The 16,548-nt window shown below is 46.1% G+C and overlaps 1 protein-coding gene across 2 annotated transcripts in view; it reads left to right on the top strand.

The window, feature by feature from the left end:
- Positions 1-16,548, top strand: part of PTEN (phosphatase and tensin homolog) — a 167,462-nt gene that overhangs the window by 102,061 nt on the left and 48,853 nt on the right. The window contains exons 4-6 of one of the 2 annotated variants that reach the window (XM_063961711.1): positions 7,755-7,798; positions 8,353-8,588; positions 9,584-9,725. In XM_063961711.1, coding sequence (XP_063817781.1) covers positions 7,755-7,798; positions 8,353-8,588; positions 9,584-9,725 — 422 coding nt within the window. Of the gene's footprint in view, positions 1-7,754; positions 7,799-8,352; positions 8,589-9,583; positions 9,732-16,548 lie in introns of both variants that reach the window. The other variant, XM_063961710.1, reaches the window with a different exon arrangement.

Raw genomic sequence — 16,548 nt, 5'->3', positions numbered from 1 at the left:
ACAGTGGTCAGGTGATGCGGATTCCAAAAGGCATATGGAAGTATTGCCATATAAAGGAGAGGAATTATTTGGGGTCGGTCTATCGGATCTGGTGGCCACGGCAACTGCCGGCAAATCCACGTTTTTACCTCAGACTCCCTCCCAACAGAAAAAGACACCGTCTTTTCAGCCGCAGTCCTTTCGCTCCTATAAAAACAAGCGGGCAAAAGGACAGTCTTATCTGCCCCGAGGCAGAGGAAAGGGTAAGAGAGGGCAGCAAGCAGCCCCTGCCCAGGAACAGAAGCCCGCCCCGGGTTCTACAAAGCCATCAGCATGACGCTGGGGCTTTACTAGCGGACTCAGGAGCGGTGGGGGGTCGACTAAAGATTTTCAGCAATCAGTGGGCTCGCTCACAGGTGGACCCGTGGATCCTGCAGATAGTATCTCAGGGTTACATGTTGGAATTCGAAAGGTCTCCCCCTCGCCGGTTCCTAAAGTCTGCTTTACCAACGCCTCCCTTAGAAAGGGCGACGGTATTGGAAGCCATTCACAAGCTGTATTCTCAGCAGGTGATAATCAAGGTACCCCTCCTACAACAGGGAAAGGGGTATTATTCCACACTATTTGTGGTACCGAAGCCGGACGGTTCGGTAAGACCTATTCTAAATCTGAAATCCTTGAACCTGTACATACAGAAATTCAAGTTCAAGATGGAGTCACTAAGAGCAGTGATAGCGAATCTGGAAGAAGGGGACTTCATGGTGTCCCTGGACATAAAAGATGCTTATCTGCATGTCCCAATTTACCCCTCACACCAAGGGTATCTCAGGTTCGTGATACAAGACTGTCATTATCAGTTTCAAACGCTGCCGTTTGGTTTGTCCACGGCACCTCGGGTCTTTACCAAGGTAATGACCGAAATGATGGTTCTTCTACGAAGAAAAGGCGTATTAATTATCCCTTACTTGGACGATCTCCTGATAAGGGCAAGGTCCAGAGAACAGCTGGAAGTCGGGGTAGCACTAACCCAAGTAGTGCTTCAACAACACGGGTGGATTCTGAATCTTCCAAAATCTCAATTGACACCGACAACACGTCTGCTGTTCCTGGGAATGATTCTGGACACTGTTCAGAAAAAGGTGTTTCTCCCGGAGGAGAAAGCGAGGGAGTTATCCGAACTTGTCAGGAACCTCCTAAAACCAGGAAATGTGTCAGTACATCAATGCACAAGAGTCCTGGGAAAGATGGTGGCTTCTTACGAAGCAATTCCATTCGGCAGATTCCACGCACGAATATTTCAGTGGGATCTGCTGGACAAATGGTCCGGATCGCATCTGCACATGCATCAGCGGATAACACTGTCACCAAGAACAAGGTTGTCTCTCCTGTGGTGGTTGCAGAGTGCCCATCTGTTAGTGGGCCGCAGGTTCGGCATACAGGACTGGGTCCTGGTGACTACGGATGCCTGCCTACGAGGCTGGGGAGCAGTCACACAGGGAAGAAACTTCCAGGGTGTATGGTCAAACCTGGAGAAGTCTCTTCACATAAATATACTGGAGCTAAGAGCGATCTACAATGCTCTAAACATGGCGAAACCGCTGCTTCAGGGTCAGCCGGTGTTGATCCAGTCGGACAACATCACGGCAGTCGCCCACGTAAACAGACAAGGCGGCACGAGAAGCAGAAGAGCAATGACAGAAGCTGCAAGGATTCTTCGCTGGGCGGAAAATCATGTCATAGCACTGTCAGCAGTGTTCATCCCGGGAGTGGACAACTGGGAAGCAGACTTCCTCAGCAGACACGACTTTCACCCGGGAGAGTGGGGACTTCATCCGGAAGTTTTCCACATGATTGTGAACCATTGGGAAAAACCAAAGGTGGACATGATGGCGTCTCGCCTCAACAAAAAACTGGACAGATATTGCGCCAGGTCAAGAGACCCTCAGGCAATAGCTGTGGACGCTCTGGTAACACCGTGGGTGTACCAGTCAGTGTATGTGTTCCCTCCTCTGCCTCTCATACCAAAGGTACTGAGAATTATACGGCAAAGGGGAGTAAGAACAATACTAGTGGCTCCGGATTGGCCAAGAAGAACTTGGTACCCGGAACTTCAAGAGATGCTCACGGAAGATCCGTGGCCTCTACCTCTAAGAAGGGATCTGCTTCAGCAGGGACCTTGTATGTTCCAAGACTTACCGCGACTGCGTTTGACGGCATGGCGGTTGAACGCCGGATTCTAAAAGAAAAGGGCATTCCAGGGGAAGTTATTCCTACCTTGATTAAAGCTAGGAAGGAAGTGACCGCACAACATTATCACCGCATTTGGAGAAAATATGTTGCGTGGTGTGAAGCCAAGAAGGCCCCAACGGAAGAATTTCAATTGGGTCGATTCCTACATTTCCTGCAGGCAGGATTGTCTATGGGCCTAAAATTGGGGTCTATTAAAGTTCAAATTTCGGCCTTATCAATTTTCTTCCAGAAAGAATTGGCTTCAGTGCCTGAAGTACAAACTTTTGTCAAGGGTGTACTACATATACAGCCCCCAATTGTGCCTCCAGTGGCACCGTGGGATCTAAACGTAGTTTTGAATTTTCTCAAATCTCATTGGTTTGAGCCTCTCAAATCGGTAGATTTGAAGTATCTTACATGGAAAGTAACCATGCTACTGGCCCTGGCTTCAGCCAGGAGAGTTTCAGAGTTGGTGGCTATATCGTACAAAAGCCCATATCTGATTTTCCATTCGGACAGGGCAGAACTGCGGACACGTCCTCATTTTCTCCCTAAGGTGGTTTCGGCTTTTCACTTGAACCAGCCTATTGTGGTGCCTGCGGCTACTAGCGACTTGGAGGACTCCAAGTTACTGGACGTTGTCAGAGCATTGAAAATATATATTTCAAGGACAGCTGGAGTCAGAAAATCTGACTCGTTGTTTATCTTGTATGCGCCCAACAAGATGGGTGCTCCTGCGTCTAAGCAGACGATTGCTCGTTGGATCTGTAGCACAATCCAACTTGCACATTCTGTGGCAGGCCTGCCACAGCCTAAAACTGTTAAAGCCCACTCCACAAGGAAGGTGGGCTCATCTTGGGCGGCTGCCCGAGGGGTCTCGGCTTTACAACTTTGCCGAGCAGCTACGTGGTCAGGGGAGAACACGTTTGTAAAATTTTACAAATTTGATACTCTGGCTAAAGAGGACTTGGAGTTCTCTCATTCGGTGCTGCAGAGTCATCCGCACTCTCCCGCCCGTTTGGGAGCTTTGGTATAATCCCCATGGTCCTGACGGAGTCCCCAGCATCCACTAGGACGTTAGAGAAAATAAGAATTTACTTACCGATAATTCTATTTCTCATAGTCCGTAGTGGATGCTGGGCGCCCATCCCAAGTGCGGATTGTCTGCAATACTTGTACATAGTTATTGTTACAAAAATCGGGTTATTATTGTTGTGAGCCATCTTTTTTTAGAGGCTACTTCTGTGTTATCATACTGTTAACTGGGTTCAGATCACAAGTTGTACGGTGTGATTGGTGTGGCTGGTATGAGTCTTACCCGGGATTCAAGATCCTTCCTTATTGTGTACGCTCGTCTGGGCACAGTACCTAACTGAGGCTTGGAGGAGGGTCATAGGGGGAGGAGCCAGTACACACCATGTGATCCTAAAAGCTTGCTTTTGTGCCCTGTCTCCTGCGGAGCCGCTATTCCCCATGGTCCTGACGGAGTCCCCAGCATCCACTACGGACTATGAGAAATAGAATTATCGGTAAGTAAATTCTTATTTTTTTTTGCCTTCTGCTCCTGCATCGGCAAAAAAGACATATCACTCTCACATGCAGTCCTTTCGGCCCAATAAATACAAAAAGGCGAAAGGTTCCCCCTGCTTTGCTGGAAGGGGAAAGGGAAAGAAGTGCCACAGTGGCTTCAGGATCCCAGGAGCATAAGTCAACCTCTACTTCTGCCAAATCTACAGCATGACGCTGGGGCTCCCTTGCGGGAGGCCGCTCGGGTGGGGGCACGTCTCAAATTGTTCAGCCAGGGTTGGATTCAATCTGGCCTGGACCCCTGGGTGTTACAAATAGTGTCCCAGGGGTACAAGCTGGAGTTTCAAGACGTTCCCCCATGCCGATTTTTCAAATCGACCTTGCCAGCTTCTCTTCCAGAAAGAGAGGCGGTAACAGCGGCAATTCAAAAATTATGTCAGGATCAGGTCATAGTCCTGGTACCTTTGTCACAACAAGGGGAGGGGTACTATTCAAGCCTCTTTGTAGTTCCGAAGCCGGGCGGCTCGGTCAGACCGATCCCAAACCTAAAAAATCTGAATCTCTACTTGAACCGGTTCAAGTTCAAAATGGAATCAGAGGGCAGTGATTTCCAGTCTGGAGGAGGGGGACTACATGGTGTCAGTAGACATAAAGGATGCTTACCTGCATGTTCCCATTTATCCTCCTCACCAGGCTTATCTGAGATTCGCGGTCCAGGATTGCCATTACCAATTCCAGACGTTGCCTTTCGGCCTCCACGGCGCCGAGGGTATTCACCAAGGTGATGGCGGAGATGATGCTCCTCCGTCAAAAAGGAGTCAATATAATTCCTTATCTGGATGATCTCCTGATAAAGGCAAGATCCAGGGAGCAGTTGCTACAGAACATCACACACTCCCTGTTCATACTCCAAAAACACGGTTGGATCATAAATTTTCCAAAGTCACAGTTTGAACCGACGACAAGATTGTCTTTTCTCGGTATGATCCTGGACACAGAAGTTCAGAGAGTATTTCTTCCTGGGGAAAAGGCTCTGGAAATCCAGAAAATGGTAAAACAGATATTGAAGCTAACAAGTGTGTCGATCCATCAGTGCATTCGGTTGTTGGGGGAAAATGGTGGCGGCCTACGAGGCCATACAGTTTGGCAGGATCCATGCCAGAGTATTCCAGTGGGACCTGTTGGACAAGTGGTCGGGTTCCCACATACACATGCACCGGAAGATAATCCTGTCCTCCAAAGCCAGGATTTCGCTCCTGTGGTGGTTACACAGTTCTCACCTACTAGAGGGACGCAGGTTCGGGATTCAGGACTGGCTCCTGGTAACCACGGATGCAAGTCTCCAAGGCTGGGGAGCTGTCACTCAGGGGGTAAGCTTCCAAGGAAAATGGTCAAGTCAGGAAGCCTGCCTTTACATAAACGTGCTGGAATTGAGAGCCATTTACAACGGCCTTCGACAGGCGGTACATCTTCTTCAAAATCATCCCGTGCAGATCCAGTCGGACAATGTAACAGCAGTCGCGTACATAAACAGGCAGTGCGGAACGAAAAGCAGAGCGGCAATGGCAGAGGTGACCAAAGATCCTCCTCTGGGCAGAAAGACATGTAAAGGTCTGTCTGTGATTTTCGTTCCGGGAGTAGACAACTGGGAAGCAGACTTCCTCAGCAGAAACGATCTCCATCCAGTAGAGTGGGGCCTCCACCAAGAAGTCTTCGCAGAGGTGACAAGTCTCTGGGGAGTTCCTCAAGTAGACATGATGGCATCTCGTCTCAACAAGAAACTTCAGAGATATTGTTCCAGGTCGAGAGACCCTCAAGCAATAGCAGTGGATGCACTGGTGGCCCAGTGGGTATTCCGGTCGGTGTATGTCTTCCCTCAACTTCCGCTGATCCCAAAAGTTCTCAAGATAATAACAACAAGAGTTCGAGCAATCTTCATTACCCCAGACTGGCCAAGGAGGGTTTGGTACCCAGATCTTCAGGAGTTGCTCATAGAAGATCCTCGGCCTCTTCCTCCTCGCAAGGACCTGCTGCAGCAGGGGCTGTGCGTGTATCAAGACTTACCGTGGCTACGTTTGACGGCATGGCTGTTGAGCGCCGGATCCTAGCCCGAAAGGGTATTCCCAAGGAAGTCATCCCCACGCTTACTCAGGAAAGGAGTAACGTCTAAACATTACCACCGTATTTGGAGAAAATGTGTCTTGGTGTGAATCCAAGAAGGCTCCTACGGAAGAGTTTGAGTTGGGACGTTTTCTCCATTTTCTGCAGGCTGGTGTGGATGCGGGCCTTAGATTGGGGTCAATCAAGGTCCAGATTTCGGCCTTATCAGTTTTCTTCCAAAAACAATTGGCCTCTCTTCCAGAAGTTCAGACCTTCGTGAAAGGGGTTCTGCACATCCAGCCTCCATTTGTGCCTCCAGTGGCACCTTGGTACCTTAATTTGGTGTTGCAGTTCCTTCAATCACATTGGTTTGAACCTCTTCAGGAGATAGAGTTGAAGTTTCTCACTTGGAAAGTGGTGATGCTTTTGGCCTTGGCATCCGCATGGCGGGTGTCTGAGTTGGGGGCCTTCTCTCACGAGCCCTTACCTGATCTTCCATGAAGATAGGGCAGAGTTGAGAACTTGCCAACATTTTCTTCCAAAGGTGGTTTCGGCTTTCCACATAAACCAACCTGTTGTGGTGCCAGTGGCTACTGACACGCTCACTGAGTCAAAGTCTCTAGATGTGGTTAGGACTTTGAAGATTTATGTAGCTAGAACAGCTCGGATAAGGAAAACAGAGGATCTGTTTGTCCTGTATGCTCCCAACAAGATTGGGTGTCCTGATTCAAAGCAGACTATTGCGCGCTGGATCAGAAGTACGATTTGGCAGGCTCATTCTACGGCTGGATTGCCGTTACCAACGTCTGTGAAGGCCCATTCTACTAGGAAGGTGGGCTCATCCTGGGCTGCTGCCCGGGGGGTCTCGGCATTACAACTTTGCCGAGCAGCTACTAGGTCAGGGTCAAACACCTTTGCAAAGTTCTACAAGTTTGACACCTTGGCCGATGAGAACCTCAAGTTCGGTCAATCGGTGCTGCAGGGTCATCCGCACTTTCCCGCCCGTATTGGAGCTTTGGTATAAACCCCATGGTCATGAAGCGGACCCCAGCATCCTCTAGGACGTATGAGAAAACAGGATTTTAATACCTACTGGAAAATCCTTTTCTCCTAGCCCGTAGAGGATGCTGGGCGCCCGACCCAGTGCGTTCTTTACCTGCAGTTTTGTTTAGTGGAGTTACACAAGTTGTGTTATGTTAGTTTTCAGCATGTTGCTGTAATTGGTTCATGCCTGTTGGCGTGTGTTATGTTGAATGCCATGTTGTGCGGCATGGTTGAGGTGTGAGCTGGTATGCATCTCACCATTAGTATTAAAGTAAATCCTTTCCTCGAAATGTCCGTCTCCCTGGGCACAGTTCCTATAACGGATGTCTGGAGGAGGGGCATAGAGGGAGGAGCCAGTTCACACCCTTTGGAAAGTCTTAGAGTGCCCATGGCTCCTGCGGAACCGTCTATAGCCCATGGTCATGAAGTGGACCCCAGCATCTTCTACAGACTAAGAGAAAAGGATTTACCGGTAGGTATTAAAATCCTATTTTCTCTTTTTTAAAAGTGCTTGTTCTACAAGACGTTATCAAAGAAGGGCAGACATGTCCTTCACATAGGCCACTTTCCAAAGTCAGGCTCCCAGTGTAATGAGTAAGGAGCCAGGCCAATAATGACATCACAAGGCATTTGCACTGTGAGAGCAGTCCAAGATCAATGACTTGGGTCTTAATTGCATATCTCTTTAAATAATGCAGAGTAATGTGTTCTACAAGAACATACTGCAAATGGGAATTAGAAATGATTAGAGCTATTTTCTGCTATCACCAAATAGATTGCTCGATTTACAATTGCACCAACCTTCGTGTAGGGAGTCCTTTATGGTACACTCTGTGTAATGTAAATACTTGTCTAAAGACTTTTTTATCTTCTAGATGTGCAGAAAGACATTATGACACCAACAAATTTAGCTGCAGAGGTAAGTTATTTTTATTTATTTTTTTCATTCAAATGTTGGCATAATTCATAGTTTATTTAAAAGTACATTTAACTGGTCAATTCTAATTTCTCACATGGCTCTGTTTACTATGAAGACTTCAAGGTTTTGCCTAAAGAACACAACACTACCATAAATTGCAAAAGCAAAACAGTGTTCCCGTTCTTATAAATGATATTCAGAGAGTTTAGTTCAGATGTTTGTAGGGGTGTGCAGTTTGAGGGATTTTATTTGCCTAGATTGTTTGCATTGTTATGTGCAGAGTTGCAGCTCCTAACAGTCGCCACAAAATAGCACCACAGGTGTAGTAAAGATCATAAGGTGCCAAGTTAGTAGAGCAATTCCGCGTTCTGCCACATGAGCGATTGCAGGTCAGGTTCACCTGTGTAGCCCGACCCTTTAGCTGTTTGGTTAAGGTAGAAATGTTTTTTTTACAATGACTATTGCTAATGCACAAGCATATGGAACTTTTCTAATGCTCCTGTTTCAGTAATCTAAAGAAAAAGTAATGTTTACCATACCAATTGTTCATACAGTTGCACAGTATCCTTTTGAAGACCACAATCCACCACAGTTAGAGCTAATCAAACCATTTTGTGAAGATCTTGACCAATGGCTAAGTGAAAATGACAATGTAGCGGCAATCCACTGTAAAGCTGGTAAAGGACGTACAGGAGTAATGATTTGTGCTTATTTGTTACATCGAGGCAAATTTCTGAAGGCACAAGAAGCACTAGATTTTTACGGAGAAGTGCGGACTCGGGATAAAAAGGTTAGTAGCTCTTTGGCCTGCCATCCATCTTATAAAATAAAATTTAACTCTACTACTATTTGGCATCATTATAACGAAAGTATTTGTGTGATTTATATAGCATGTTATTTTTAAATAATGGATGAATGAGTTTGGGACACTGCAGACTTCTGTGATTAGCTCGCGGTTTGGTTACTTGGCCTGCGATGTTGAAACCACAAATGTCAATATTGCGACTTTGGATTGTAGTGTTGCTGCTACAATGCAAGCAGGGCAGGGTGCTTACGTACGAACCGTGCTTCCTATAAAGGGGGCATGGCCTTCCAAAAAGGTGGCAGGGGTGCAGATCTGGTGGCGTCACTCTTGTGGGCTTGCTTAGCACTTACCCAAGATCTCCCCTCAATGTTAATACATGCCGTTCTAATGCGCGCGGCTTCTATTCACACAGTGTTGAGCGGCCTGCGGGTGGGTACGACAACAGGCAGGCTGTTTTAGCAGGATGCCTCCATTACAAGAGTGTGGTGCCCTGCTAAAACAGCCTTGTGGGAACTCTAGGATTGGTTGTCCTTCTCAAATCCCCTCCCATAGCCATTGCACAGCATTGAACAACATTTTTACCAGTTTATGTAGTAATGCTGCCTTAGGAATATTTGTAACTCGCTAGCCTATTGATCCATATCTGCAGCTTTTTGCTTTTTGTATGTTTTTATAACGTTTTCCACAAATAAGATCAAAGGAATACATGGAATTTTGGTATCTTTTTAAGATGTTTCTAGGGGTTTATTTCAAACTACAAATTTTAACTTCTGAAATGCTGCTCTCATTGTGCAGTATAACAAAGTCCCATTGTCGTTGCTGTTGCAGGTGTCTTATAAAAACTGCATTTGTGTACTTAGGTGTGTTACAATAGATTTTCTCCCAAAGATTAAAAAGAATGTTAAGCAAGGCAGAGAAGCTATAAACTGCTACAATGTACACAGCAAATGTTAACAAACTCTTTCCTTGTATATTTTTAGGGTGTGACAATTCCCAGCCAAAGGCGCTATGTATATTACTACAGCTACTTGTTAAAAAATAATTTGGATTACAGACCAGTGGCACTATTGTTTCACAAGATGATGTTCGAAACTGTTCCGATGTTCAGTGGCGGAACATGCAGTAAGTGTAAGAAATATATTTTCTCTTTTCATTGTTAGAAAATTGTTACCAAGTAAACAATGTGAATATATAAATAGTATTAAGATTTGTATGTGTACATTATTGCTATATTTCCTTAATTTGCTATAGTGCTAGAGCCCATGTGGTGGCTTTTTATTAAAAATATATGTACTTAGTGTTGGAGAGAGATTCTTTTGATAAATGTATGAGCTGTCATACTGAATGTTGTCTTTTTGTTGTGCTGTTTCTAACTAGTTTTAACTAAAGTATGGCTATTATGGCAGCGATATTTTAAAAGTGCATTCTCCTAACATGGTACCCAAAAAAAAAAAAAAAAACATATTAAGGATATAGCTAACTAGTGAAGTGGATTGGTTTAAATGGTTGAAAATAGTTTGAAAATACATAAAAAATAATTAACTGGTTGTAAGAAAACAGTAGATTCTGGCCTTTGTTTGATCCCAGATTGATGGCAGGTGTTAACACTCAAGAATTGTTTCAGCATTTGTGTAATTGTAGTGGCAGGTGTGAGTCCTGCTCTGCGAAGTGAGGTCTCCAAGCAGAATGGTGGAGGACCACCTCTGCAAGTCCTTTTTGCAGATGCATGCTGCACATTATGTAGATGCAAGTCCATTTTGCAGGTATTTCCCTGCATACACACAATGTGGGGGAAATTGCGATTGACTTGCATACAGCTCTGCATCATTCCCTTAATGCACAAAGATGATGATCAGCTAATCTTCCAGGGGACCCCCATGCGCTCCTTTTTGGCTTTGGATCTCTGGAAAACTTTTTTGCTGCAATCGCAAATGCTCTGTTTCTCCTGCAAATCAGTGGTGATGCAGTATTTTAATTAAAAAGTAAAAAGTGATCATAATCCTGTAGAGATGTCAAGAGTGTGTTTTGAGTAGAAAAAAAAATCCCAAGGCATGATGAATATGACCGCAGTTAACCTGTCTTTTCATTTTTATATATAGATAGATATATTTTTATTTTTTTTGTTACTCCAGATAATGATATTTCTCCTTGAAGAAAAGTTCTAACACCCCCAGATCCCTCTTTCTTTTTCATCCACTAGGGGTCACTGGAGTACTCTTGGGATATGGACGGCTTTAGCAGAACAAAGGCACTTTAATATTTAAATTTAGAACTCTCAACCCCTCCATATCCCCGAGTACCCCAGTGTTTTTTCTGTGCTCACAGCACTAACCAGGCTTGTGTGGAGTTCCCACACTTAGTTGAAGATTTTATTAATTTTTACTTTTTCACTTAGCACATCCCTTCCCAGTTTCTGTAAAAACATGGGTCCGGGATAGTGCCGCTGCACGGACAGCGCATGGCGTGTCGGTCCTCACAAAGAGCACCCTCACAGCCACAGGCAGCCCACTGCCTACTGCAACAGCTGGACGGAGCTTACAGATAGAAGCCCCGTCGCAGCCATAAACTGAAGAGCTCGGAGCTTACAGATAGAAGCCCGTCGCAGGCCTCCCTACAACAAGGTATGCTGGGGAAACGGGGCGGTCAGCGCAGGCTGCCGCCCCGCTGTGTGGGGTCCGTGTTGTAATGCTGCCCGCTCCCGCCGCTCATACAGCCGGCCCGCCCCAGCCGCTCCGTCCGGGCGCCCCAGCCGCTCCGTCCGCCCGCCCCAGGCGCTCCGTCAGCGCTGTATTGCAAGTGCCAGCTCTCAGAGGGGGAGACCCGCCGCAGCTCGGCTAGCGACGCCGGAAGCCGCTCCTCTGCTCTGCAATAAGTGTCCCTCGCCTCCCTGCAATGAGCTTCCCGGCTCCCCGCTGAGACACAGCGCTACAGGGAGTACAGGGGGGAGGGGGGGAGGGGGGGACCTGGCTGATTACAGCGCGGCTGCAAGGGGGAAAATGTAAGGGAAAGAATAGCATGGCAGGCTGCCATATCTATAGGTGGTATTAATAGAGAGCCTATATTAAACTGCAGTCAGCAGGCAGAGCCTATATTAACACTGGAGCATGTATTGTGACCTGCCTGTGATTATCACTGTATAATAGGCTATTGAGCCTATATTAACACTGGAGGCATGTATTGTAACCTGCCTGTGATTATCACTGTATACTAGACTGTGATTATCACTGTATAATAGACTATTGAGCCTATATTAACACTGCAGCAGGTATTGTAACCTGTCCTGTGATTATCAGTGTAAGCATGGCATGGGGGCCATTTTAACCATGCTTCCTGTTTCTTCCAGTTTGTAATTCCAGAATGTTCCTGCCCTACATCTCTACTCCACCGGAGGCGCAGGGGTGTTAGTGGGAATTTTGGTTCAGGTTTCACATAGGCTGGCCATGTGAACTGTATTTCGGCCATAAATATATATATATATATATATTACACACCTTAAGTAAAAATTTTTACTGAGTCGTGCAAGTGTCTGTCCTTTGGCTATTGTGTTGTCTGTCTGTATAAGGAGTAAGGCTCCAGCACAGACTAAAATTAAGTTTTACTACAATGTCTGTACATAAATCTACCACATGTTCAGTATGTTTTGTAGGTTTCCACTCCGGAAGCCGGTTCATTCCCAGATCCTATGTTAAGCATTGGCAATTCAAATTGACTCAGCTCGACAGGAGCGGTAAGATCGGAGTCTCGGAAGTTACTCCGCCAGCTCTAACGGAGGAGTCTCAGCCTTTCCAAAGGTCCAACTTCACTTTGGGGGGTGTTAATTTAACTGGTCTTATAATTTAAACATTTCTGCTATGTTGCAGTCCGACAATTCTATGTCAAACCTCACAGCGCTAAATACGAGTGAGGAGGGCACATTAGACCAGCAGTCAGATAGTGCGGGTTTTGACAACCATACATTGCTAATGACCAGTGAGTCAGTCTCTGAAATTTACAGAGACTAAGGAGCCTCTAACATCTAATCCGTCGTATTTACTAAATGACAGATCTTCAATGGGCTTCTTATTTAGGATATCTTACTAAGATTTAAGTCTATTTACCCGTTTCCACACAGTGACATCTAAATTGGAGAATCCGCCATTGGTGAATTCGTCTGTGTCAAACCTTATAAAGACCCAAGATACATTTGGGTCACTAGGGCGTTCTGTGTATGGAAACAATGACGATCACGTTATACTTATCGTTAATCACATCTGAGAAGCTGCTGAGTATCTCTGTACAGCTTCTGCTGCCGCCTGTTAGCTCGCTTCTCGCTTTTCATCGTCGCTAGTTTCAGCACGACAAGGCCAGAAGTTGTTTGGTCCTAAATTTGACAAATGCATTTTTCAGGGGGGGGTGGGGGGGGGGAGTCTAGTTTCCCGCCATTGCCTCCTCCGGTATCAAGACGGAAATACTCTGGTCCGGCGTTTAAAGCCTTTAGACTTCAGTCTTGTCAAGGCTGTGGTACAAAAACAGTCATGCCTTGTAACGCCAGGGCGCTAAAGTCACAACAAGCCAGTGGCTTGACAGGCTCCCAGCCCATCTCGAATTTCCAATTGTGGGAGCGCGCCTTTACACGTTACATTTGCCGGGTTTCCAGACATCCACTCATGGATGTATCCGCTATTTACGGTTAAAAGAAAGCTGTCTCCCGCCACTGCGGTTTTTCAAGGCAGGACTGCCTCTGTCGGACGACAAGAAGGCGTTTTGGCAGGTTGCCATTCAGTCTCTGCTGGATTCAGCAGTTTTTAATTCCAGGCCTGGTACACCAACAAGGTCAGGGTTATTATTCCCGTCTGTTTGTGGTACCGAAGCCGGAGGGCTCCGTCACAGTCTCAATCAGTAAGTCACTTACTACAGATTGAAGATGGAATTTCTGCGGTCAGTATTTGCATATTTGGAGCCACAAGATTGCATGATTGCGCTTGATCTCCAGGATGCGTACTTACACATTCCGGTTTGGTCACCTCATCACAGGTTCTTGCGTTTTGCAATACGCCACAACCATTAACAGTTTCAGGCTCTACCGTTTGGCCTCTTGTCAGCGCCTCGGGTATTCACCAAAGTGATGTTTGTGATGATAGCTCATCTCAGATCCCTGGCAGTGACAATCGTTCCATACTTAGACGATCTGCTCATAAGAGCTCCGTCTCAACAGATGCTCCTCCGACTTGCGCTGGTAACGTACACCACGGTTGCAGTGTCAACTTCAAAAACAATCGCATCTAATTCCGTCTCAACGACTTCAATTCCTAGGTATGATTCCAGATACGGTAAATCAAAGAATTTACCTACTACACCAGAAAGTACAGATTATACGCCATCTGGTACAATTAGTGCTCAAGCCACAAACACTATCGGTACATTTGTGTATTCGCCTATTAGGAACAATGATGGGCTTTCGAAGCGCTTCAGTTCGGAGGTTTTCACTCGCGTCCATTTCAACAGCAGTGGTCGCCCTCACATAGGCAGATTTCCCACAGGGGGGCGAGGGTGTGTCTACTCTGGGCGAGAGTCTCAAATGGTCAGCGACAGGGTCTCTAGACGGATCACGACAGATTGCTGTCTATAAATGTCCTGGAACTCCGTGCAATTTACAATGCACTACATGCTTCGCTCTCAGACTGTCCAAGTGCAGTCAGACAACGCGACGGCAGTCGCATACACAACAACCAGGGAGGAACGAGAAGCCGCATGGCAATGCGGGAAGTAGCTCGAATCCTCAATTGCCCAGAATACCACAAGGTGATATTGTCGACTGGGTTCATTCCGGGAGTGGACAACTGCTAGACGGATGATCTCAGCAGTTGGGATTTTCATCCAGGAGACTGGGCATTAAATCCAGAGGTGTTTCACATGTTGGTCCACAGGTGGGGTTACCCTCAGGTGGACCTGATGGCATCTCGCCACAATTACAAACGCCCCAGTATGTGTCCAGAACGACAGATCCAAGGGCAGTGGCGGTGGATGCTCTCACAATCGTGTGGCCGTACAGCCTCGTGTATCTGTTTCCACCGTTTTCCGCTGCTCTCTGTTGCTAAAACGGATCAAAAGAGAGTCCGTCACAGTCATACTAGTGATGCCTCATTGGTCTCGGAGAGCTTGGTTCTCGAATCTCCGCGGACTACTCGCAGACGATCCTTGGCCGCTCCTACTACGTCCAGACCTGTTACAACTGGGTCCGTTCTTTTACCCCTATTTAGCGCGGCTGCGTTTGACGGGGTGGTTGTTGAGACCGCCCTCTTAAGAAGAGAGGGCATTACAGTATCGGTTATACCAACCATGTTACGAGCTAGGAAGCCGGTTACGGCAGCTCATTATTACAGAATTTGGCGTGCCTATATAGGTTGGTGTGAAGCTCGGAAGTTTCCGACATCATCTTTCAAGTTATCCCGTATTCTGTTATTTTTACAGACGGGGTTGGATGGAGGACTGCGTTTATCTACACTGAAGGTGCAGGTATCTGCGTTGTCAATTTATTTTCAAAGACGATTGGCTCTATTGCCGTCGGTACACACTTTTCTGCAGTGTGTCCTCAGAGTACAGCCTCCATTTATTCCACCTACAGCGCCATGGGACTTGAATCTGGTTTTAGATTTCTTACAGTCTTCATATTTTGAACCCTTACAGCAAGTGGATATTAAGTTTCTCACTTGGAAAACGATTTTTCTTCTAGCCTTAGCTTCGGCAAGGCGTTTTTCAAATTTGGGTGCCTTGTCATGCAAGCCACCGTATTTGGTGTTTCCTTATGACAGAGCGGAACTTCGGACGAATCCCGATTTCTTACCAAAGCTAGTGTCCTCTTTTCACATCAATCAACCAATAGTGGTTCCTGTGTTGACAGCACATTCTAGAACTCTGAATGTGGTACGCGCATTACGCGTTTGTGTCCCGAACGTCTACAGTTCGTAATACGGATACGTTGTTTGTTCTCTATGATGCTGCCAAGTGGGGTTGGCCAGCTTCTCAGCAGACCTTATCCAGATGGATAAAACTGACTATACGTCAGGCTTACCTTAAGGCTAGGTTACAGTCGCCTACATCAGTAATAGCTCATCCCACAGGTTCTGTGGGAACGTCATGGGCAGCTGGTCGTGGAGCTTCTACGACGCAGCTTGACCGTGCTGCTACATGGTCTTCAGTGCACACGTTTGTGCGCTTTTACAAGTTTGATACGTTTGCGGCATCAGCATCTAGCTTTGGCCGCCTAGTGTTACAGGTGTCAAACAGCTCTCCCGCCCACGGGGGAAGCTTTGGTACGTCCCAAGAGTACTCCAGTGACCCCTAGTGAATGAAAAAGAAAATAGGATTTTGGTACTTACCAGGTAAATCCTTTTCTTTGAATCCATAGGGGGCACTGGACGCCCACCCAGAGCAGTTTTACCTGGGTTGTATTAAGCTCAGGGGATCTTATGGTAACACATTTTCACCGACTGGTTCAAATTATAAGGTTCTATCGGTTATGGTGTCAACTGTTTCGTTGTCAGTAACGTTATGTGTCAACTTTGTTGTTGTCCGTTATGTTATAGGTAATTCTCCATTGTCAACCTCTCTATAGTTCCTGTTCGGCTCAGTAAAAAACACTGAGGTACTCTGGGATATGGAGGGGTGGAGAGTTCTAAATTTAAATATCCAGTGCCTTTGTTCTGCTAAAGCCGTCCATATCCCAAGGGTACTCCAGTGCCCCCTATGGATTCAAAGAAAAGGATTTACCTGGTATGTACCAAAATCCTATTTTCTTTCTTTCTTTCTTTCTTTCTTTCTTTCTTTCTTTCTTTCTTTCTTTCTTTCTTTCTTTCTTTCTTTCTTTCTTTCTTTCTTTCTTTCTTTCTTTCTTTCTTTCTTTCTTTCTTTCTTTCTTTCTTTCTTTCTTTCTTTCTTTCTTTCTTTCTTTCTTTCTTTCTTTCTT

Source organism: Pseudophryne corroboree, chromosome 3 (genome assembly GCF_028390025.1).
Source record: "Pseudophryne corroboree isolate aPseCor3 chromosome 3, aPseCor3.hap2, whole genome shotgun sequence".
In the NCBI taxonomy this organism is placed as follows: Eukaryota; Metazoa; Chordata; class Amphibia; order Anura; family Myobatrachidae; genus Pseudophryne; species Pseudophryne corroboree.
The sequence above is the reverse complement of the archived record's forward strand: the minus strand, read 5'-3'. Positions and strand labels throughout refer to the sequence as shown.